At 44.6% G+C, this 26,291-nt stretch overlaps 1 protein-coding gene across 1 annotated transcript in view; it reads left to right on the forward strand.

Annotated features, from left to right (window-relative positions):
• The window catches only part of LOC111975205 (ephrin-A5b), a 125,388-nt gene extending 99,391 nt beyond the window's left edge, over nt 1–25,997 (forward strand). Inside the window, exons 2-4 of the mRNA XM_070447110.1 lie at nt 4,362–4,654; nt 22,674–22,739; nt 25,780–25,997. Coding sequence (XP_070303211.1) covers nt 4,362–4,654; nt 22,674–22,739; nt 25,780–25,907 — 487 coding nt within the window. The 3' untranslated portion in view covers nt 25,908–25,997. The remainder of the gene's footprint in view (nt 1–4,361; nt 4,655–22,673; nt 22,740–25,779) is intronic.
• The last annotated feature ends 294 nt before the right edge of the window (nt 25,998–26,291 follow it).

Here is a 26,291-nt window from a genome sequence, read left to right on the forward strand (position 1 = left end):
CTCTCTTCTCTCTCTCTCTTTTCTCTGCTCACTCTCTCCTCTCTCTCTCTGCCTCTTCTCTCTCCTCGCTCTCTCCTCTCTCTCTCTCACGTCTGTCCTTTCCACTGTATGATTTCTCTTTCTATACAAGATCTTCCTTTCGTCGTAAAAGTGGTTGGAATGACACTCTCTTTCTCTTCTTCCCTCTGCACCCTTTGTTTCTCTCCCTCCTTCCCTTTCTCTGTCTGTCGTCCTTGCTCTATCTCTCCGGCGGCTGCGCTGAGCTCTTGAGCGGAGGCTGATGGGAGCTCATTGGGCGCGGTGTGTGTGAGCGATGTCACTGGACTGTGTAATTGAAATGGAAATAAGCCAATCAGGGACTGGTGTGGCACGGTACCTTACTCTGCATGCACTCCTCTGTTCCAACTCTCCTGACTCTGAGTGTGTTTGTAGGAAGTAGCAAGGATAGTTTTCGGCCCTGCCGAAATGTGTTTGAACGGTGTAATCAGCTGGTAACAAAAGGTTTAAACACCTAACAAACACGCACACACACACACACACACACCCACACACAGACACACACACACAGCCAGAGTACTTACGAGACCATTTCTTCCCCAGGACTGTGTTGTGACCTGGAGCTCTCTGGCAACAGCTGTAGCATAACAAAGACGTGCAATTATCATGGTTTGACAATTAGCCTGCCATCCACTGGCGGTTTTTAATTACCCTGCTAAATTACCAGGGCATCAAGGACTCTACTCACCAGACTGGAAAAGTGTTCTACCCGTCGTTAGAGGTGGAGGGTGTCAGAAGGGAAGTGTGCCTGTGATAGCCCGGAGTAAGAGAGTATTCGGGGCAGTTACAAGGTGTGTGTGTGTGTGTCGGGGSTTAAGGGCTCTCAACTCAAACACTCGACAGGGGAGTATTATTCTTGGAGTGTGTGTTTCTCTTCTGCCGATTCAATTTGGTGTACAGTGTGAGAAGATTTTCAAGTTATATGTACACACACACACACGCACACACAGAGAGTGCCTCCCTTAGCCCTTTGATAGAGCTGTAATTTACAGTGTGTTATGTTTGCGTGTAGCGGTGGTATGTAGCTTCCTCCACTCATCACCAGCCTCTCCATCGACCTCCACTGCACTCCAGCAGAATTCCATCGCCGTAGACCTTTTCAACTGACACATCAGTTGTATTTCGCTTTTTACGATGCCTACGATACATATTTTTCTGCTTGATTTATTTATGTGGTACTTACATGAGAGGCTATGTGAGAGGCTGGTGTGTTTTGAAGATCGTTCTGTGCTGAATAACTCGTTCCTTTTTCCCGGTGAATTACAGCATTGTTTATAAAACCCCACAGTCAATCTTGTCTGCTATTGATAAACACTAAGACACGAGGACCATCAAAAAAACATGAACAATATTTCTTATTCTACTTTTAATGAACCTGACGTTTAGAGAAGATGTTTGACACAGGGGTAAAACAATCTGTCGCTAAGATGTTGAACTAGTAGGTTGTGTGTGTAGATTGACTTTGGCTGAGGAAACTAGCTTCTAGTCACTCACTCACTCACTCTGTTGTATCTGCTACTATTGCCCCTCCCCCCCTCCCTTCTGTCCCAGTGCCAGACCACCTTTTGAACTGATAGCAGGGAAGTGTGTGTGTCCTGCTCAGTCACCCAAACATCCTCTGGTTCATTTGCAGTCCAGACCATTTCTCTACAGCAGAACCAAGGAAAGGGGGAGACAGTTGATCCATCTCTTACTCTCACACTCTCTTTCTCTCACACTCTCTCTCACACTCTCTCTCACTCTCTCTTGCTCTCTGTCACACTCTCTCACACTCACTCTCACTCTCTCACACACACACACACACACACACACACACACACACACACACACACACACACACACACACACACACACACACACACACACACACAACACCACAAAGGCAGTTTGATGGAGTGCAGGGAAACCATGGTGCATGTACACACAAACACAACACATGTACACACACAGCAGAGAGGGCTGAGCAGTCGAAGCGTGTGTTGTGATGATTAAATCAGTGACATTTAAGCAGAGGAGATGTGATTGCTCTACCTGTGGTTGCACAGTGACATGGTTTTAAATGAGATGTTACACATGAGATGCTGCCTGCCCCAAAGGTAAACAGTCTTACTCAGCTATTTATTCTAATGAGTAAATACAGGTAAAGAACCCCATTAGACGCTAGCATAAACGTCACACAAACGTACATACTGTACCACACGTTACATACCCACGCTCACACTACCCGAGTCACACACACACACACACACACACACACACACACACACACACACACACACACACACACACACACCACACACACACACACACACACACACACACACACAACACAGTGTGCACACAGCACCAACACCAAACATGATGGTGTCAGTCAGAGTCCCCAAGCTAGCCCAATCTCCACTAGTAAATTGTTAGTGAAGGCTTCCATATATAATGTGATATCCCTAAAGAGAGAGGGACTATCAAAGGCTATTCTCTCCCTCTCCCTCCCTTAATGACTGGGGAGTAGTGAAGCAGCTGTTGGTGGTGTGTGTGTGTGATGTGTGTGTGTGTGGTGTGTGTTGTCGTGTGTGTGTGTGTGTGTGTGTGTGTGTGTGTGTGTGTGTGTGTGTGTTGTGTGGGTGTGTTGTGTGTGTGTCGTCCTCATCAGTGTGTATATTAATGCAGCCCAGACCACCTTTATCATCATAAACATCATCAGCAGTCTGCTTACTTTGGCCGACTCTCTACTCTGTCAGAGGGTGGAGGAGAGAGAGAGTTTGGGGAAAGGGAGAGTGATGAGGGGCAGAGGATAAAGCCTAGAAGAGAGGGAGCGCAGAGTGTTCTAAGTGATGTCTACGTCCCGTGAACAAGGATGAGAGGGTTTTCAATTAAAAGTTCTTGTCAGGTCTCTCTCATGCCAGACAAAGACTGATTCCAATTAAAAATCCAGACGTATCAAAGGCGAGGAGGAGAAGATGAAACGTCAGGGGTAAAGTGGGGTTCGGTGCCCTGAGGTTAGAGTTAGCTGCCCCATACCCACCCAGAACTAAACACACCCCACACAAATCGCATTCCTTGTAGGATTTTAAGGCTAGATTCAATGGAACTCCAGGACAGTGGTTTGTGGACAAATCAATGAGCAATTCAGAACTTAGTGTGTGTGTGTGGTGTGTGTGTGTGTGTGTGTGTGTGTGTGTGTGTGTGTGGTTGTGTGGCTGGTGTGTGTGTGTGTGTGTGTGTGTGTGTGTGTGTGTGTGTGTGTGTGTGTGTGTGTGTGTCAGATGAGGGCATTAGAACCTCATGGCCTTCTGTAGTCTGTTGTGGATCAGTGGAGTTATAAACATGCCTCTCTGCACAGCCTTCTGGGGGAAAAAACACACGCTGTATTTTGGTATCGTTTGACATTTCCTGCTTCAACTATCTCACATCTCCCCTAATAATTTTCTCTCTGGAACCCTCGGTCTGAGTGTTTTCCTTCACTGTGTTTTCAAAAATATATTTTGTCTCTTCTTGTTTTCCCCGGTGGAACTTTCTGGCACCCGAAAGAGAGAGATTTTGTCCAAATAGGGTTTTTCAGTGTGCGAATCACCACGCCGGGGAGAAGTGGTAAATAAGTGCTGCTCCGATGGATTCATAGACGAACCTCCTCGTTCACTGAAGCCACGTGACTGATATCTAAAGAATGTTAATAGCCAGCCAGTGCCCATAAACCATGTCACATCTAAACAAATTCATCAACATAAAACGTAGAGAAAATGTTAACAGGACTGTCATGTTTATGTTTGTGTGTGTGTGTGTCCCTGTGTGTGTGTTTTACAATTGAGGATGTTTTAGTACTCCTTGGTGATCTTGTTGATGTGGAGCGGGAGTGGGAGTGCGCTCATCTAGTCACATTGACTTCTGTGACCAGCACACTGTGTACTGCAGAAACGTGTTTAGGACCGTGAATGTTAACTCTACTTTTAAAGAACTACAATCAATCTCTATTACTGTCTAGAGCAAAGTCACTTCCTTGTTTAAAACAACAACAAAAAAACGTTCTTATTATGAAATGTACTTTGTGTTTTGTGATTGACCGTGTGTAAAGGCAGCCAAATATACATTCTCATTCGGACCCTAAATGGACCGGTTCTTTGAGCTTCCGGAACTTTTCGAGGCACTTTCAATAGTGTCCAACTGTTAATGAGTAATCAACGAATTCATTCCGTTCGTTCAAATGAAACGATTAGCTGATTTTTATCTTCCATTCCATCTGTAGTTGAAGCCCTTCACACTAGTCTTCCAAACACTAACGTTCTCGTCCTTGGCTTCTGTCCAATCAGGTTCCACCGTGGAGACTACCACATTGACGTGTGTATAAACGACTACCTGGACGTGTTCTGTCCCCACTATGAAGACACGGTGCCGGAGGAGCGGACGGAACGCTACGTCCTCTACATGGTCAACTACGACGGCTACAGTACGTGTGACCACACCGCCAAGGGCTTCAAACGCTGGGAGTGTAACAGGCCTCACTCCCCCAACGGGCCGCTCAAGTTCTCCGAAAAGTTCCAGCTCTTCACCCCCTTCTCTCTGGGCTTCGAGTTCAGACCGGGCAGAGAGTACTACTACATCTGTGAGTACTAACGTCTATCACCATATACATATGTAGGATCTTCATTTTAGACATTTTTGCTACATCAGGAATAGAATCCTGCAGCAACAGGAAATGTGAATTATTTGAATTATAATGAATGGATTTTTTTTTTAAGGGGTTGATGCATTTTTCGTTAGGGCAAATCCAGTCTGACATTTTTAAGTGGATATTACTCACTTTTGAAGCTTTTTTAAACCTCGAATACACTACAAGTTTGCATTTGCTCAGCGACAGAAGAGTGATCAAATTACGATCCTGCATCTGTGTGTGAGAGTACTAGAGAGTAATGTCACGTGTTGTACTATTACGTGTTACAGTTGAAGGAAGACTGATGTCGGAGGGGAGGACGGATGCAGCCCTTAACGTGTTTAGAATTTTATCAAGCTGTCTCAGAAGAACAACCATTTCACATCCACGTTTATATTAGAAGAATATGGTACTTCAAATTGGTCTGGTTGTTAGGAAGTCTTGGCAAAGCTGTCATAAAAAAACAACACATTACTCTCTATAACTCTTTACTGGACTGATCCACTTCTCTATGGGCCTTTGTAGAATATATCCTCTATCTCAGCTCATTTTCTGCCTGATACACAGAACACAGAGCCCTAACCCCATATTACAGAAAATGTGGTGTGTGTTTGATAGAAAACAGCCTCTAACAGCCTTGACTCCTAACCCCATGTTTTTACAACCTTACGATTAGAGGAGACACTTGTAGACTCACATTTCACTGCAGCTTTTCATTTAGAACACATTGCTCCTAGAATGTTCTTTCCTAAAAAGAGAACGGAATCCTCTGGGATACTGATTAAGACAAATCTGAACATTAGAAGTGTTCCCTGCAGAACAGTATCCCATGCTTCATAAAGAATGACAGAGTGGTTACTCTTCATATTACSATGTGAGGTTAAACAGCTCAGAGGTGCTGGAGTTTCATGTTTCATGTCTGTGGCGGTGGAGAGGAGTGTGTGTGTGTGTGAGTTCGTCTGAGGCTGCCACCCCAGGGAAATCAGTTTTTTTAGCAAAGCTGGGTGATGGAGTTGGGTTGAAAGTATCCCTTTGCTGCTGCTGAAATAGGCTTCTAGTTGGACTCACTGACTCACTGCACTGCCAATACTACCTCCACACACRGTGGAGGTAGTACCGCGTACTCTGACACCAATATGTCTATTGATGTACTGATACTTCACTTCGGTGTATTGTTTGTGTGTGTACTGTTTGAGATCATACTGTATGAGTCAACCATAGTGTGAGGTTAGAATATGCTACCGTATTGGAGAAGAACACTTCTATATTTCCCCCCAGAACTTCTGGGTCGTTCCACCATTTCGGTGGCCTTTTTGAGAAGTGTACTGTAAAAAGTTGAATTTCACCAAATGTTTACATTCTGTCATAAAGAGCACATGTCCAACTTCATAAAAAAAAAAAAAAACATGGTTTCCCATCACAAGAGGTTAAATTTACAAAAAGGAATATCTTAAAATCAGCCATAAAACCCCTTTGTGAGCGAGGGGAGGGAAGCTTGTTGTGTGCGACAATTGAATGCACGCGTCATAAAACCTTTCTAGACTGTCTATCTATGGATAACAGGGTTGACGTGTTGTGCTCGACCCGCTCGGTTTCCCACCACAAAACACCAGAAGATGAAAACAACACAGAGCCGCCGATGTGGGCTGTAGCCACGCAAGAGACCAGCGCCAGTACATAGGACACCTCCATACACTGAGTGTACAAAACATTAGGAACTTTTTCCATGACAGACTGACCAGGTGAATCCAGGTGAAAGCTATGATCCCTTATTGATGTCATGTTGTTAAATCCACAATCAATCAGTGTGGATGAGGGGGGAGGAGACAGGTTAAAGAAGGATTTTTAAGCGTGGGAAGGGCTTACCAAGAAAAACTTCCAAAAGGACTAATTCAAGGTTAAAAGGAGATGGAGCACTCAACAACAAAACAGCAACGATTTATTTATTTTAGCTCACTTTAATCCATTGTACAGGATGTGGACAGGTGACTGATGTTTCGATGTCAAGCTAAAGTCTTCCTCTGGATTTTTAAAGACAACTGAGACATGGATTATGTATCTGTGTCATTCAGAGGGAGAATGGGCAAGACAAAAAATGTAAGTGCCTTTGAACAGGGTGTGGCAGTAGGTGCCAGGCGCACCGGTTTGAGTGCTTAAAGAACTGCAATGCTGCTGGGTTTTTCACGTTCAACAGTTTCCCGTTTGTATCAAGAATAGTTCACCACCCAAAGGACATCTAGCCAACTTGACACAACTGTGGGAAGCATTGGATTCAACATAGGCCAGCATCCCTGTGGAACGCTTTCGACACCTGCTAGAGTCTATTCCCCCTGACGAATTAAGACTGTTCAGAGGGCAAAAGGGTGTGCCACTCAATATTAGGAAGGTGTTCCTAATGTTTTGAACACTCGGTGTCTGTTGTCCATTGTTCATTATTTGCCATGGTGTCATCACTGTGCAAATGTCCTGGACCATAGGCAATATAATTAAAACAAGTTCAATGCTCAGCAATAATATAATATTGTTCCTTGTTCCCAAACATGGGGGGCGTGTCCTCATCATTGTCTTATGCTGAGGCCAGCATCATAGCCATAAGCTAGGCTGTGTGATTGTGCATGGATAGCATACCTGAATAATGAGCCAGTCGTGGGGTTCCATCGGTCGGCTTGTCCTTGTGTGTTGGGATTGATGTGCTACTCGAAAAAGTATTGAGCTTCCTTAGCAGTGGAAAACATGTGTGTTGTGTTCTGGAAGGTCAAGATCAGTTTTGCCAGGTGGATGAAGCTTCATCTCAGGTTTAGCTTGTGTAGCTGGGATTTCACCTTGTTCTAAGTCTCCTTCTATTTTAGCAGTTCGGCACTCAGGTCTGGGTAGATGCTGATCCTCTTCCCTGCATAGGTCAGACCCCCGGCTTCCGCAGCAAGGCGAACAATTCGCCGCTTGACTTCAAACCTGTGGATCCGTACAATCATACAACGAGAACCATTGCGGAGTTGACCCGTGCGGTACGCAATGTTAATCAGCGGTATAGGATCCAGCTCCTCCTGCTCGAACAGTTCAAGGAAAAAGATTAGTCATGAAGGAATTTAGGTTGCCCACTTCCACACTAGTTTCTTGTGACCCGCACATAGAATTTACAGGAATGATTTTCGAGTGATTCTGTTTTCTCTTTTAGGAGTTTGATTATCCCTTCCAACTTAGCTTGCTCTGTTTCCAAGTCATGGAGTTGTACCTCTGTCGCATTGGCTGTCTTCTCCAGACTTTCCACGTTAGTTGAATAGGTATCCACTTCAGCAGCAAGCACTGCCAATGATTCATTTACCGGTTTTAAATTAAAGGTGAGGGCATATGTAATCTCCTCACAAACAATCTCTCGTATGGTAGCGGCCAGCTCTTTCTGATGTCTGGTGTTATGAGCCACCTTGTTCCCGCAAGTGAATTGTGGACAGACGAATTCTAGCTGCTGAAGCAAAATAGACCTGCTAGTTATTTACTATCACACAATTAATGTCCAACACCTTAATATGATGCTTAGTATTGAAAAGTTTTAGGAAATAAGTCTATTAACTCATAGAAATTTGCTAAAGAAAGCCACGATAAGGACACATGTTTCAATGCATGCCACCGGAACCCTATCATGTATGACATTCCTGGGAGTGTGTAAACTTACATTTTTTATTACCATAGCATTTTTGTATGTTCTCTATAGTTACGTACTTGAAAATGTATCAATGGACCAATTCGGCACATTTGGGCAAACTCCTGGCAGACTTGTTTCAAAATATTGTGCAGTAATGTAATTCTTCATTGGATCAGTCTGAAACTTTGCACAAACACTGCTGCCTTCTGGTAGCCAGAATCTAAATTACACCTAGACTCCTATCTGAAAGTATGTCCTTTCTCTTTCAAAGATGATAAAAAAGCATGTTCTTTGTTTGTGTTATCTTTTACCAGATCTAATGTGTTATATTCTCCTACATTAATTTCATATTTCCACCAACTTCAAAATGTTTCCCTTCAAATGGTATCAGTGGCGCAGCRGTCTAATGTACTTCATCTCAGTGCAAGAGGCCTCACCACAGTCCCTGGTTCGATTCCAGGCTTTATCACATCCGGCCGTGACTGGGAATCCCATAGGGTGGCGCACAATTGTCCCAGCATCGCCCGGGGTAGGCCTTCATTGCTATGCAGTACAATTTAAACTTGTAGTGTATTTGAGGTTTAAAAAGGCTTCTGAAGTTTGTAATTTCCACTTTGACATGTCAGACATGGTTTTCCCTTACGAAAAACGTGTCAGACCCTTACAAAAATGCCCAATAATTACAGTATAATCCACATAATAATTCACATTTCCTGCTGCTGCAGGATTCGTTTCCTGCTATAGCAAACTGGCTCAAATTAAGATCCTCCATCTGTATTTTTGGTATGGTATCATTTCTGACAGTTAAGGACAAGCTGCCAAACAATCCCAGACATCTTTCCCCATGAAACATGACCCCTGCCTGGAGTGTTGAAACAGGCAGGGGATATCAGTGGGATATTATTGGTAGATCTACACACAAGTCTGTTTTATCCATCATCACCATTTATGATGGAGGCAGTTAACCTGACAGCCAACCAGGGACTTCTCTCTCCTTTATTATCTCCACCTGTTTCTTTCTTTCCCTTCCGAAGCCGTCGAGATGGAGGGGTTGCATTACAAAAACCTCCAAAATTCTTGAATGTTGGCCATTGTCAGCATGATACTAACCAACGTTTAATTCAGCTAATTGGCTAGGCCCACCGCTAGCCAAAAACCTTACCTAAATAACTAACTGCCCGTGTATGGCCAGTTGTCATGAGCTAACACCAGCTGCCATGACTATATATGGTATTTATGTCTCATATGCCTTTTCTATAACGGTGTTTATTAAGCCTTATGGCAGCAGGTCAAAAGTTTCTTCGTAGAGTTTTATGTTACAGACTGCTTGCCTTGTCAGCCCTGATAGAGCTGAGAATCACAGGAGAAATGGCACGTCGTTACTCATTGTGTATTTATTTCTTGCGTTATTGTTTTTCGACTATATCCCTCTGCGTTGTTGGGAAGGGCCTGTAAGTAAGCATTTCGCTGTTAGTCTTCAGCTGTTGTTTACGGAAGCATGTGACAAACACCATTTGATTTGATTTGAAGGGAGAGGGAAGGGAAGGGAAGTCTCCAAGGTTGGAGTTAGATGAGGTTTAGGGTTAGACACTTCCCCCCCCCCCTGTACGTTTTATTTCCAACCTTTTTTCTCATCCCGCTGAAAGATGCCTGTCCAAAGTGCTAACTTAAATTACACTCCAACTGATAGGCTGCCTATAGAACACATCCATTCTGCTATACAATGTCATATTGCTTTAGATGCCTGAGGCTTCATTGCTCTCTGAGTGATTCCAGCGTGTCGCCTCTCTGGCCACTGCTGCGGATATTAAAGTCATCCACCATGAGCTCTGCTGACATGTGATTTCCCAATGCTTTTGTGTCCAGATTGAACATCTGTAAGACATAGAGGGGGGGGGGTTGCTTGTTGATTGGATAGAGTATAGTGAAGAGAGGACAGCGGAAGGATAAAAAATGACATCTGTATTATAGTGATACTTTTTCTGGGGCATGTTTGCTCACGAAAGCCCCAGATTGACCGCCACCTCATCAGCACCAGCAGCACCTTCATCGTAGTTCTCATCCTCCTCCTGATCCTCATTAGCGTCATCAGCGGCAGCAGAAGCATAGCCGTTATGATCCTCAGCTGCTTCTGAAATTCATTTGCTTCATGAGTGGCTTACAACATCATCAAAATCCCCATTGTATCACCAGCATTTGTTATACATCCGTCTTACTTTCAGATTGCCATACAACACCTACTGCCAGCAAAGAGGTCAGGCATACCGTAACTACCCTTACATATATATATATATTCAACTCTACAGTATACGATTTAGCACGTAGTTCAGTCAACGTTCTCTTAGCTTGCTTCCAAACCTGGAGAAATTGTTTTGTGGATGTTTGCCGAGGGGATATTGTCTAGCATGAAAGAAGCAGACAAGTAAGAGTGATATTGTTAAACATTCTTCAACATGACTCTTCTGAAAGGACAACGGGGAATGGTTGTGTTTTTGTTGAACACAGCAGTGGATGCCATTGAGAACCTGTTGATTGGACAGGTTCAGCTTTCTGACAGGGAGGGCACAGTGTGTGTGTATGTGTGTGTGGGGTACTAAACACACTACAGGAGGCTCTAGAAAACCCTCATTTGCATTCAGAAACACGCAGAGCAGACAGATGATTGCGGGAGAGGAAAATCCAGTGGCTGTTTAACAAGATAGACTGGTGGGGGATGGGGGCATGTATGTGTGAGTGTGTCTGGCAGGATAGCTCTGTATATTGTGGTTGGYATAATGTTGAAGAAAAATGACATGATATACTGTGTGGTTTGGGACTGGAAATATGGACAATACATATGGCTGGGGAAGTAATGTGATGATGTAGTGCTTATTTTGGGACATTCGTGTTGAGGAATTGCAACGGAATTTGAAAGTAAATAATCCTATAATTGAATTATATTCAAAAAATGTGTATTTAAAATGTGTATTAAAAATGTGTATTATATTAATTGCAATGGAGAGAGGAACTCAAAGCAACCACCGTGATTTACTTTGAGTCTCATGATGAATTGTTCTTTCAGTAACTCAAGGAGCTGAGGGAGAAAAGGCTGGGRAAAAAATGCCTGCAAACCATTGATTGATTCACTATCTGGTCCGTAGATGAWGATTAAGATGTTAAATTATATTCTGACGGAGAAATGCCCGCTAATGGTGTTTTCGACCTTTGAGTTCGATGCGGGCGAGGGCTTGATTTGTTGCGTCTGTGATACAATTATAAAGAGGAGACAGAGTTCTGCTGTCAGGCGCTTCAACAACACACACGGGTTACTCAACGCTAGCCGGTCGCGGGGAATAAACCCAAATCGAGACCATGATTCTTCATTTTTYGTTGTCAGCCGCAGCTCTYTGTTTAGAGGAKCTGAATTGTCCMTCAAGTCGTAGAGGGAGAGAGAGRTAGAGGGAAACAGAGGGCTAGAGTCAGTCGTAACAGCATGGGCCAAAACCTTTTTTCTTCCTCCCATGCTTCCTTTCTTTCTATAAATTAGTGAGTGAGTGAGAGGAGAGTGGGTGTGAGTGAGAGTGTGAGAGTGAGAGAGTGAGTATGCAAAATGCACTGCCTGCAGGAAGCCATTTAATGTTACTCACATCTGCAAGCAATTCAGCAGAATACTGTATTAGCTGGGATTGAGTTACGACTGTGACGTGTCGGCCGCTCTGACAGACGCTGCTAAGGAAGGGATTGGGGAAGGGCAAGGGGAGCGCTTCCTAGGTCAGAAGTCAGCCAGCATTGGTGGCTTAAGTGAACCCTGCAGATCAGGGAAAGCTGAAGGCAGCATCTTTTTCTAATATAGAGAATCTGTGGAGCGATTTTAATCTCAGAAGGGCCTAAATCCAATATCAGAAGAGTGAGGGTTGGGAGAAGGAAAAAAAAGTGTCTGTTAGTCGATGAGATGTGTGGCGAATGGGAAACGAGCTGGTGTCATCAAGCAGTTGTCTGCTATGAGTTATGTTGCTCGTATGCCTTGTTGGACTACACAGTGACAGGAAACAGGATCCATCACGTCTATGTCCCGTGAACAAGGATGAAATTAGTTCTCAGGTGCGGAGTTAGAAACAGAACAGATCTGTCTGATTGACCTGACAAAAACCAGGCCATGGTCAAAAACATCAGCCGTGCTCACAAATGTCAAAGTACAAAGTACAGCATAATCTATAAAGTGCAACACGATACACCGCTGGATCGTACAGTAAGTGGTAAGCCAACCTAAGGACATAGTTTTGATGTTCATTTTCAAAAGGATTGTCTTGATTTTGTCTGACGGTGCACACGTATGATTCCAGATGCAAGGCATAGCCGCTCTGTCGTGATTGTGGTATAGTATCATGTACCCTATAATGCAAGTCAGAGGCACTATTCTGCGGTAGCAGGAATAGCGTTAAGCAAAGGCATGGATGGTATATATGTACACAATATGTATATGTTTTTAGGCTGAAGGAGGATGTTTAATAGTCACAGAGGGCATTTCCATTCCTATGGGTTAGTAGGAAACCTGGGTACAGACATGAGAAATAACTCAGGCTCTACCCATTCATGTGAAAAATCATTCCTGTCATCAGCTCTCAGAAATGACTCAACAACATGAAATAGTGTGACAGAAACCACAGTCAACCGCTTGGACTCAAATGCATTATCATAATTTAGATAGATGGGTTACTTTCTCTCCTCTCCTCTGTGATTCCGGTTCATTTCCCTCCCTGTGTGTCACTGTTCCTCTCCATGGCGGCTAGCCCAGTGTGCCTGCCCTCCAGACAGCACGTTACACTCCCTCCCGCCCTCAAACACTACCAGAGAATGGCCGCCACCCAACTGCTCCCCTGGGGGGCGTCTCTATTGGCTGCCGCTAAGGTTCCAGTCACAGAACACAGCCACTAATGGCCCAGCCATCAGAATCCTCATGGTTCTGAGGCCGCCCGTTTAAAAAAAAATAACTGGAAACAGTTGTCCAGCGAGCTGCCTGCCTGGCTGGCCAGACATAGCTAATCAAAGGAGTGAGGTAAGTAATGGAACACTTGTTGAAGGACGAAAGGAGGGAGGAAGATAGGGGGGGAAAAGGCTCTAATCAACAAACTAGCGTTTGACCACCAATAATGTAATCATCGCTTTTGTCCCCGGGAAAGAGTAATGGCGCTTCGCTAATGCTGTGAAAAGCCTGGAAATAAGAGAAACGAGGACGAACTAGGAGTAAAGAACTAGACAATGACAGTTTTTCCACAGAATATATATATATATATATACATATAAAAAAAGTCACCAGAATCGAGAACGACATCCTCTCTCTCACTGCGTCCCTCTCGCTTTCTCTTGCATCTCTGAGCCAGTAGCATGAGGGATGAATTGGGTTCATATTTGGCACCGGTTGAAAGATGTGAGGAAAGAGCGAAAGGCCAGTTACCACCAGGGGTGTGAGTTTATATGCTTTCCACTGCCTCCTCCCCTCTCTCCTCCGACCCTCATCCTCCCTCCATCCATCCTTCAGTACCGCCTATTGTGATTGGACGATAGCAACATCTGGTTAATGGTCCTCTCCCGGGGCCATCTCCTCAATCTCCCCGCACACAGGTTGTGTGGCCGTCAGCACTGCAGTTGTTGTTCTTTGTCTTAGTTTTTCGTCTTCTATTCTTTCTTTCACGACAGAAACGCAGACTGCTGTGCGGCTCGTTGACGCGTGTGCGTGCATGTGAATGCGTGCAAGGGTGTCTGGGTGCGTGCTACAGTGAGCTCCAAAAGTATTGGGACAGTGGCACATTTTTTTTTTTTTTTGGCTCTGGACTCTCTGATTTGAAATGATACAATGACTATGAGGGACARAATGATTTAAACGGTTCACCTGAAATGGATGAAAACACCCTCAAATGAAAGCTGACAGTCTGCACTTTAACCTCATAGKCATTGCATTATTTCAAGTTCAAGTGCTGGAGTACACAGCCAAAACAACAAATGTGKCACTGTCCCGATACTTACGGAGCTCATTGTATCGTTCCATGCTCTGTAAACCCAGACTGGGTCCCAGAAGACGGAAACACGAGAGTAATCCCAGTGAATCAGAAACATCATGGCTCTGGGGAAGCGCAAGTTAGTCAGCGGGCTGGCAAAGCTAGCTTGCTAGGGATGCTGCATACAGTGTTGGAGGGCACTCAGGTTTAACTTAACCCAACCTATCCTAACAGACAAGCTGGGATCAAAGGATATGGATCCCCTTATTATTAAGGCCAGCTTGAGATCCAGGCCCAGCACACTGGAAATGCATTTTAACGCAACGCTAACGCAATGTGAGGACTATATTTGTATCAAATCAAATCCATTTTTATTGCTCACATACACATGGTTAGCAGATGTTAATGTGAGTGTAGCGAAATGCTTGTGCTTCTAGTTCCGACCGTGCAGTAATATCTAACAAGTAATCTAACAATTTCACAACAACTACCTTATACACACAAATGTAAAGGGATGAATAAGAATATGTACATATAAATACATGGATGAGTGATGGCCGTGCAGCATAGGCAAGATGCAGTAGATGGTATAGAGGACAGTATATACATATGAGATGAGTAATGTAGGGTATGTAAACATTATATAAAGTGTTTAAAGTGACTAGTGATACATTTATTACATCCAATTTTTTATTATTAAAGTGGCTAGAGATTTGAGTCAGTATGTTGGCAGCAGCCATTCAACGTTAGTGATGGCTGTTTATTAACAGTCTGATGGCCTTGAGATAGAAGCTGTTTTTCAGTCTMTGGGTCCTCGCTTTGATGCACCTGTACTGACCTCGCCTTCTGGATGATAGCGGGGTGAACAGCCAGTGGCTCGGGTGGTTGTTGTCCTTGATGATCTTTTTGGCCTTCCTGTGACATCGGGTGGTGTAGGTGCCCTGGAGGGCAGGTAGTTTGCCCCCGGTGATGCGTTGTGCAGACCTCACTACTCTCTGGAGAGCCTTACGGTTGTGGGCGGAGCAGTTGCTGTACCAGGTGGTGATACAGCCCAACAGGATGCTCTCAATTGTGCATCTGTAAAAGTTAGTGAGKTTTTTTTGGTGACAAGCCAAATTTCTTCAGCCTCCTGAGGTTGAAGAGGCGCTGTTGCGCCTTCTTCTCCACGCTGTCTGTGTGGGTAGACCATTTCAGTTTGTCCGTGATGTGTACGCYGAGGAACATAAAACTTTCCACTACTGTCCCGTCGATGTGGATTGGGGGGTGCTCCCTCTGCTGTTTCCTGAAGTCCACGATTATCTCTTTTGTTTTGTTGATGTTGAGTGTGAGATTATTTTCCTGACACCACACTCCAAGGGCCCTCACCACCTCCCTGTAGGCCGTCTTGTTGTTGTTGGTAATCAAGCCTACCACTGTAGTGTCGTCTGCAAACTTGATGATTGAGTTGGAGGCGTGAATGGCCACGCAGTCATGGGTGAACAGAGAGTACAGGAGAGGGCTGAGAACGCACCCTTGTGGGGCCCCAGTGATGASGATCAGCGGGGTGGAGATGTTGTTTCCTACCCTCACCACCTGGGGACGGCCCGTCAGAAAGTCCAGGACCCAGTTGCACAGGGCGGGGTCGAGACCCAGGGTTTCAAGCTTAATGACGAGTTTGGAGGGTACTATGGTGTTAAACGCTGAGCTGTAATCGATGAACAGCATTCTTACATAGGTATTCCTCTTGTCCAGATGGGTTAGGGCAGTGTGATTTGTGATTGCATTGTCTGTGGACCTATTGGGGCGGTAAGCAAATTGGAGTGGGTCTAGGGTGTCAGTTAGGGTGGAGGTGATATGATCCTTGACTAGTCTCTCAAAGCACTTAATTTGACCTCATTCCGTCAGTAGAGGATGCCTGGTTGTTCTTTAAATAAGCACGCCCCATTCAAAAAAATGTAGAACCAGGAACAGATATAGCCCTTGGTTCACTCCCGACCTGACTGCCCTTGACCAGTATAAAAACATCCTGTGGCRTACTGCAATAGCATCAAATATCCCCCGCGATATGCAACTTTTCAGGGAAGTTAGGAACCAATATATACAGTCAGTTAGGAAAGCAAAGGCTAGCTTTTTCAAACAGAAATGTGCATCCTGTAGCACAAACTTCAAAAGGTTCTGGGACATTGTAAAGTCCATGGAGAATAAGAGCACCTCCTCCCAGCTGCCCACTGCACTGAGGCTAGGAAACACTGTCACCACTGTCACCACTTTCTAAGGTCTTCGAAAGCCAAGTTAACAAACAGATCACCGACCATTTTGAATCCCACCGTACCTTCTCCGCTATGCAATCTGGTTTCCGAGCTGGTCATGGGTGCACCTCAGCCACGCATAAGGTCCTAAATGATATCATAACCGCCATCGACAAGAGACAATACAATGCAGCTGTATTCATCGACCTGGCCAAGGCTTTCAACTCTGTCAATCACCACATTCTTATCGGCAGACTCAACAGCCTTGGTTTCTCAAATGACTGCCTCGCCTGGTTCACCAACTACTTCTCAGACAGAGTTCAGTGTGTTAAATCGGAAGGCCTGTTGTCCGGACCTCTGGCAGTCTCTATGGGGGTGCCACAGGTTTCAATCCTCGGGCCGACTCTTTTCTCTGTATACATCAATGATGTCGCTCTTGCTGCTGGTTATTCTCTGATCCACCTCTACGCAGACGACACCATTCTGTATACTTCTGGCCCTTCTTTGGACACTGTGTTAACTAACGTCAAGACGAGCTTCAATGCCATACAACTCTCCTTCCGTGGCCTCCAACTGCTATATATATATTATATGCAAGTAAAAATAAATGCATGCTTTTCAACCGATCGTTGCCCACACCTGCCCGCCCATCCAGCATCACTACTCTGGACGGTTCTGACTTAGAATATGTGGACAACTACAAATACCTAGGTGTGTKGTTAGACTGTAAACTCTCCTTCCAGACTCACATTAAACATCTCCAATCCAAAATTCAATCTAGAATCGGCTTCCTATTTCGCAATAAAGCATCCTTCACTCATGCTGCCAAACATACCCTCGTAAAACTGACTATCCTACTGATCCTTTACTTCGGCGATGTCATTTACAAAATAGCCTCCAACACTCAACTCAGCAAATTGGATGCAGTCTATCACAGTGCCATCCGTTTTGTCACCAAAGCCCTATATACTACCCACCACTGCGACCTATATGCTCTCGTTGACTGGCCCTCGCTTCATATTCGTCGCCAAACCCACTGGCTCCAGGTCATCTGTAAGTCTTTACTAGGTAAAGCTAGTAAAGATATATACACGGCTGTGATTATAATCGAAGAGAATTCTCTTGGTAGATAATGCGGTCGGCAGTTGATTGTAAGGAATTCTAGGTCAGGTGAACAAAAGGACTTGAGTTCCTGTATGTTGTTATGATCACACTACGACTCGTTAATCATAAGGCATACACCCCCGCCCTTCTTCTTACCAGAGAGATGTTTGTTTCTGTCGGCGCGATGCGTGAAGAAACCAGGTGGCTGTACCGGCTCTGATAACATATCCTGAGTGAGCCATGTTTCCGTGAAACAGAGAATCTTACAATCTCTGATGTCTCTCAGGAAGGCAACCCTTGCTCGAATTATGTCTACCWTGTTGTCAAGAGACTGGACATTGGCGGGTAGTTTACTCGGGAGCGGTGACCGATGTGYCCGTCTATGGAGCCGGACCAGAAGGCTGCTCCGTCTGCCCYTTCTGCTGCGCCGTTGTTTTGGGTCGCCTATTGGGATCTGATCCATTGTCCTGGGTGGTGGAAAGTCATATTCCTGGTCGTAATGTTGGTAAGTTGACGTTGCTCTTATATCCAATAGTTCTTCCCGGCTGTATGTAATAAGACTTAAGATTTCCTGGGGTAACAATGTAAGAAATAATACATAAAAAACKAAATACTGCATAGTTTCCTAAGAACGCGAAGCGAGGCGGCCATCTCTGTCGGCACCATCTTTTTTGCCTTTTTAGCGAATACAAGCAGTGTTGCTATTACGATCAAGCATCTCTCTATTATGTGTGGGAATACTTGGGAACAGATTTTCAAAATTAAAATAACTTGTAGCTGATTTCGTGGTGTTTTTACAGTCTTTAATGTCCAATAATGAGTTTTATTTTCTGCTCAATAAACTTAGGGGGCCAAATAAAACCACCCATGGGCCAAATTCAGACCGCAGGCCACCAGTTGGGGAACCCTGCTGTAGGTGGTGGATGGGATGTACGATCATACAATCGATCATAAAGCACTTTGCAGTAGACATAATGACAAGAAGAGCTATATAGATGTAATCCATCATTATTACTAACCATAAACGTAATCATTTGAAATGATTGCGTTATTGCCTTGTCTAATCTCTCCAATATTGTCCAAAATAATAATTATATGATTTCTAAGCCTATCATCCGCATTGTGCTTGCTAATCTGAAATGATGAGGAGTTGGAAGTATCAAAGCTGGACTATGGTTCACTGGCCATGAAAGCCCCCAAATGACTTTGGATTTAGGGAAAAAACAGATGGAAAATAATTGCCAAATCCTCTTTGACTGGCTTCATTAACTCACAGCTTTTAATTTTTTTTCCAGCTACATACTGAAACTACCTCGTAAAAATGATAATAATGTTGCATAATAATACCCAATAAGGTAACTCACRAACAAACTTAATTTCCCTCCCTTTCCAAACACATAATGTTGCCATTTTGTATCCATTGTTATGTTTCATATTGTAAGTAAGCCAAAGGAAATGTGTTTTCCAGATAACATTACAATTGCGGCGTGGCTGAGATTGAAACAATATCTCATTTAATCCACCCTGAGCGCACCTGTTTGTTCTTGCGTAATTGGATTCTGGTTCATTCCATTTGCCTTAATGCACCTGCATTATGCAGTGTACTGAGGGGGCCAGTCATTAACAGCCAGGGGACATCGCTCTAAGGAGTAACCCAACCTGGTCCTCTGTTCTGGGGCATCCTTTCAGTGCCTCTGCCTTTCAAAGGCATCAGCCTGGATGGATGGATGGATGGATGGCTGGGGCTTGGGCTTGATGGGAACCAGAATAGCAGGTGTTGATGTTAGTGCCTGACAAGAACAATAAGCTGCCCCTCCACTGCATGGTAATCCAAAATAAACAGGCTCTGGCGTGGACGGCGCGGGCTCTGAGGGCGGAGGGGTCCTCATCAAGCCCAAAGAATGTATAGCTGCTACAAGGAAGGAATGCAGTGCAGCTAAATCTTCCCTTCGTAGTTTACGAACGATGAAAACCTTCCCAACTAATGCATATTTAACACTAAACCACCGCACAGAAGTTTCCTTTCCTTGTCCGCTTTCTATAATTTTCACAGTTATGAAAGGGCTTGATAGATGAAAAAGTATTATGAAACTCTATCCTTTCATATCAGTGGTTAGAGAGATAAAGAGGTAAATTGGCAGTAATCCCCAGTATTGGGACAGATAGTACTGCATATTTTCTCTTCCATGCACTTAATTATTTTCTGTTTGTGTGGGTGGCAAATAGCTTACAGATGGCAAAGAGAGGCTCCCACATGGAGTGTGTTCTGCCACTTTTATCAAGCTCATCACGTTTGATCTGTAGTGTGAGTTAAGTGGTTGGTGTGGATAGCCCTGACTCGACTCCACCCACAAAGATGATGATGAAGATGAAGATAAGACATTTGGATTTCAGCAGGGCCCTGTGTGTGTGTGTGTGTGTGTGTGTGAGCGTGCGTGTGCGCGTGTGTATTTGAGAGAGAGGGGGGGGAGTGAAAAAGGGCGAGTGAGCAACCGAACAGGCGAGCGAGGGTAGCCAAGGTTCATTAATGTGTCACTGACTGCCTCTGCCATGCTCGCCATGTTAAGACACGGCTTTTTTTTATTTCCTCTCATCTCTCCTCCATCCCTCCTTCATCGGCTCCGTGTGAACTGATGTGAGCAAAGACACCGTTTGGAGCTCCGCTCTCCTCCCACACGCGTTTACATTCAGCTGATGAGCCAACGGTGTCACACACTACAAGAGATAATGCGAAAGAGAGGAGGAAGTTGGRGAGATGGTTTTGCCAGTGCATATGCAGCACATCTGATGAGCTGAGAACATCAAAACCTAAGACGGAGAAGAAGGGGAAATGGAAAAAGAGAATGAAATATAGCTGTGCCCTAGAGGAATAGATCTCCATCTCTTTTCCATTGCTATTAGGCTCTCTTTTATGTGCTAGAACGATAAGAGGACTTGGGAGACTGCTTTTTTCCTAATGCCCCACATTCTGTTGTTGTCTTTGTAAAAGGGAATAAATGCCCAGAGCGCTGCCCAGAGCGCTGCCCAGAGCGCTGCCCAGAGCGCTGTGTGAAGAGGCCTGTTCCAATGTAAAGCGCACGGCAGAGAGAATGTAAAGCACACGGCAGAGAGACAATTGCCCGCTCCGCGACTTGTTCAATGATTAGATAGACGACGTAGATGAGACAGATCCAGGGAATGTGTGTACATGTGTGTGTTCAAAGAGGAGAGGAAAACAGCAGAGAGGAGAGAGCCTCATCTAGAGAGGACGGGATAGATATATAAATAGAAAGAGAGCGATAGATCAGGGTAAGGATCAGTGAGGAGGCGATGACAGACCCCGAATCCCAAATGGCGGGCCAGGGATACGCTTGACTTCATCTCATCTGCTGGGGAATGATGCTCAGATGACACAAAATGGTGCCCAGAGAACCCGTTACTGGAAGTCACAAAGGAGGCTGTTGTGGAAGGAACTGGGCATGAAGGACTCAGGAGAAGTATATTTGATTGTCTTCTTCTGTAGAAGAAGGTGATAAAATAGGAGGCGCAATGTAAAGATGTTCTCTTTCCAACATGGGTGTTAAGACATGAAGAACACACAATGTATTTTAAACTATTTTCTGTGGCAGGGATGGATGTGATCATCACACACACAGTCCACACAACTCCTGTTTTACCCTCTCTTACAGGAGACATCACCTGCTCAGCTACCAAGCCGTTAGTGTTGATGGCCAACCAGCGACACACACACTGGCTATTTTATAAAGCAATCCTGCCCGCAGTAGCCTAATACACACGCACACACACACACGCACACACATGCACACACACACATTTTTGTATTGCTATCCTTTTGGGGACCAAAGAATTGATTCCCATCCCAAATCCTTTTTTCCCTAACCCTAAATCTAACCCCAACCTTAACCCTTAACCCTTAACCTAACCATAACCCTAAACTTAACCCTAAGCCTAAACTTAACCCCAAACCCTAACCCTAAAACTATTAGACCTTACGCCTAACTCCTAAACGCTAAACCGTAACCTAATTGTAACGCTAAACCTAACCCCTAAGCCTAAAATAGCTTTTGTCCTCGTGGGGGAACGGCAAATTTGCCTGTCCCACTTGTCCTTATTCACTTACCTTGTGAGGACTTCTGGTACCACAATGGTAGTAAAACAAAAACAACACACACCCCACACCACAACAACACACACACACACACACACACAACACAACACACACACACACACACACACACACACACACACACACACACACAACACACACAACACACACACAACACACACACACACACACACACCACACACACACACACACACACAACACAACACCACACACACACACACAACACACACACACACACACAACACACACACACCACACACACACACACACACACACACAACACACACACAACAACACACACAACACACAACAACACACACACACACACCACACACACACACACACAACACACACACACCACATCACACACACCAACCACACACACACAAACAACACACACACACACACACACACCACCACCACACCACACAACACACACACACACACACCACACACACACACAACACACACACACACACACACACACAACCACAACACACACACACACACACACACACACCACACACAACACACACAACACACATCACACACACCACCACACACACACACACACACACACACACAACCTCTCTTCTCTTCTGGAGTGACCTAGAGTGTCCTGAAAAGTTTTCCGACCACCAGTCCAATAGCACCGTGACAACACCTACCAAATCCACTTAGTCAGCTCAGATGAGCACAATTAACTAGCCGACGCTTTGCTCAGAGTCATATTACAAATGCAAGATTAAATTGAACTCTGGCTCTCTTTTGGTGCAGAAATATTGTGTTGAACGTAGGTTGCAGTCCTTTGAAAAGAGACAATTGTGTTTGTGTGTTGAAAATGTTTAAAGTTGTACTGTAGTAGCATTGTTTTATCTGTGTTCTCCTTGTTTTCCAGCCTCCACTATCGCCGAGAACGGGAGAAGAACATGCCTGAAACTCAACGTTTTCGTCCGGCCATCAAGTAAGCTCTCTCCAGCTGCAACAGAAACATTGACACGGAGCCTGTTTAACCTCGTGATGTATTTTCCCTGCTCTCAATACTTGAACGCCTTCTGAATGACTCCTTGCTCTCTGTTGAAACATGTCAGTTTCATATCTCATGATCCAATATTGTTTAACCTATGGCAGTGCCTACCATTGTTTTCTATCCAAAGACAAGTGAAAGAATGAAAGATTTTGAATGAAAATGAATTGCACACGTCTTGTGAATGCTGTCATGAGCTTGGGGCTTGGGGATCGTTGTTTTAAGGATGGGTAGTTTGGGGGGGGGGGGGGGGTGTCACTAACCTATTTGGCTTATTATCTCTAATGACATCTATTATCTCTATTTTTTATCTCTAGACAACTGCGTGAAAACTATAGGCGTACATGACCGTGTTTTTGACGTTAACGACAAAGTAGACAATTCGTTTAGAACCTCGAGGTTTAGTATGGCTTTCTGCATTCATGTATCTTCTGTCTGTCCTCCTTGCACGAACAACACACACACAACACGCGTACCCCCCACACACACACACACACACACACACACACACACACACACACATCCCTTCCTCTCTTTCTCTCTTTTTCTGCGCTGATTGATCCATCTACAGATGTAGGCTCTTCATTTGAGCCAGTATGCTATAGCTGGAAAATAATCCCGCAGCAACAGAAAATGTTTTTGTCAGGGTTAATACATTTTTTCATCAGGGCAAATCGAGTCTGAAATTTCAAAGTGGAAATTATAAACTTTAGAAGCCTTTTTAAAACTGAAATACACTACACTACACTACACTACACGAAAATTCTCGGCAACAAAAGAGGGATCAAATTAAGATCCTACATCTGTATGCTCTCCCAGCATGGTTGTCATGTTAGAATGTTCATGCTACTGCATTGTTGTGTTGCTGCTAGCTGTTGCCAGTTGTATTTTGCTGGTGATATGGTCTATGTTTGCATGTGTCATATGTCATACACCACAGTTGTCCCTGGTAAAACGCCTCATGTCTCATGTCAGCATATAACATAGGCTACTTGTGTCAGAACACAGAGGCTGCGTTTAGACAGGCAGCCCAATCTTACCTTTTTTCCACTAATTGGTATTTTGACCAATCACATCAGATCTTTTCACATCAGATCTTTTTCAGAGGTGATCTGATTGTTCAAAAGACAAAATGGTGAAAAAAAGAACAGAATTGGGTGGCTTGCAGCCAAATAATTTTTGGGGCTGCTATATATCCTAGATTCAATGTAATCCTCCAGTTTGCTTTAATTGAACTGTGAGCTGTGTTTCACATATGTTCAATCTGAGGAACATGATATGCAATATTGAAAAATAAATATTTGCACAATAGAGTCCATTAATGCTGAAGTCTATTGAAATCCTGACTTGACTCCATGGCCTTTTCTACCCTCTGTCTTCATTTAAATTGACTCTATTCTACTCTTCTAAGAACCCAAGGCTTTATTATGACAGAATGCATGTTCATACTCTAACCCTCTATCAGCTAGCTGCTTTTTTCTCTCTCTCTCTCGCTCCTCTCGCTCTCAGCTCGTCGGCTCTCCTCTTCTCTCTCTCTCTCTTCCTCTCTCATCTCTCTTCTCTCTCTTCTTCTCTCGTCTCTCTCTCGCTCTCTCTCTCTCTCTCTCTCGTCTCTTCGTCTCTCCCGCTCTCTCTCTCTCTCTCTCTCTCATCTCTCTCTCTCTCATTCTCTCTCCTCTTCTCTCTCCTCATTCTCTCTCTCTCATTCTCTCTCTCATTCTCTTCTCTCTCATTGCTCTCTCTCTCCATTCCTCTCTCTCTCATTCTCTCTCTCTCATTTCCTCTCTCTCATTTCTCTACTCTCTCATTCTCTCGCTCTCCTCATTCTCTTCTCTCATTCCCTCTCTCCTCATTTCTCTCCTCTCTTCACTCTTCTCATTTCAAAACTCTCTCATTCACTCGGCTCATTCACCTCTCTCTTTCATCTCTCTCTTTCTCTCTCTTCTCTTCTTCTCTCTTTTCTCTCTCTTTTCCTCTCTCTTTTCTCTCTCTTTCTCTCATTCTCTTTCTCTCTCATTCACTCTCTCTCATTCTCTTTCTCTCTCATTCACTCACTCACTCTCACGCTCTCACACACACATTGCTGTCTAATTCCTGCTCTGGATTAACCCAAGGACACACCACATATACACACTGACTCTGCGAATAAATTAACCTCTGTCAAAATGCAACACATTAGTCATTTCAAACAGAGTTTTAGGAATAATATTTGTCATCGCATTAGCAATTACAGTTTTCTGAAATGTATATTTACGTCTGGGAGTTGGAGAATATTACATTTTCTATATTTATTCATGGAAGCCGTTCACTGTACCTTGGTGATCAGGGTTTATCACTAGCTGTCACCTCGTCTGACACACCCACACGCACACACACAAGCACACACATACACTCTCTCTCTCTCACGCTCACACATGCACGCACACAAGCTTGGGGAGTCTGGCGTTTAGATTTATTAAGGTCAGAGACCTAGACTGCCTCCATCTTCCTGCCTGCCTTAATGCCATCCCCAACCTATGTACCTCTTCCTCTCTCCCTTTATCTCTCTCAGCCCCACCCCCCTTACCCCTTTCGCTCTCTCTCTCTTATCTGTCTGTTTGTGTTACCCACCTGTGAGTGTGTGTGGGGGAAAGTCCTGTGCTCTGTGTGGCTCTGCATTGGCCTAGCTTGCTCCCTCAGTGTGCCGTTAGACAGGCCCATGGCTGCAAATTGATAACACTGCCAGTCAGCCTGGGGAGACTCTTAACCATGCCATTGAGCTTTAGAGGATGGGACTCACGAAGCAGAGTGGGCGGCCGGCTTGCTGGCTGGCTGATGTGTAACAGCAGCAGTAGCAGCAGCACATTGTGTACCGGTGTTATTTCAGCCATCATTTTGTTCTTAGTTGTAAGATATAGGCATTCCAAAGAAAATAGAGAAAAACAGTGTATGTGTTGATAATCTCTGCTCATTTCACTATCTTCTCTTGTTCCCTTAGATGATACGAGTCACGAGTCGGCCGAACCTTCCAGGAGTGACGGCACAAATGCAGCGTCACACTCGCGGATAGCCAGACCACTTCTGGCTGCACTGCTAATCTGCCTAGCAACACTCTTCACCTTATAGCGCCTCCCACTGTCCTGGACGGGAATTATACCCTGTGCGGCCTGAATCTGCCAATGCTGAGGCTGGAGCTGGGGTGGGAGAATTCGGGGGGGGGGGGGGGGTTTGGGGTATTGAGAGTGGGCTTCATAAGAAACACTCTATTTTCTTCCAGATATTTAAGTGGTCTTTCTCCTTCAGTGAGTTTGTAAAAGTTGATGTTGGAAGCGGGAGAGACTGTTTCCCTCTTAAAACTGTCAACTAAGATGCCAAATCCTTGTTTTTGACACTTAGTGATTCTGCTTTCCTATGACTTCTGACATCACTTTACATCATGCTGATCCATTGCACCGCTCACACACACACACACACACACCACACACACACACCACACACACACACACACAC

This window comes from Salvelinus sp. IW2-2015, linkage group LG15 (assembly GCF_002910315.2).
Source record: "Salvelinus sp. IW2-2015 linkage group LG15, ASM291031v2, whole genome shotgun sequence".
NCBI classification, from domain to species: domain Eukaryota; kingdom Metazoa; phylum Chordata; class Actinopteri; order Salmoniformes; family Salmonidae; genus Salvelinus; species Salvelinus sp. IW2-2015.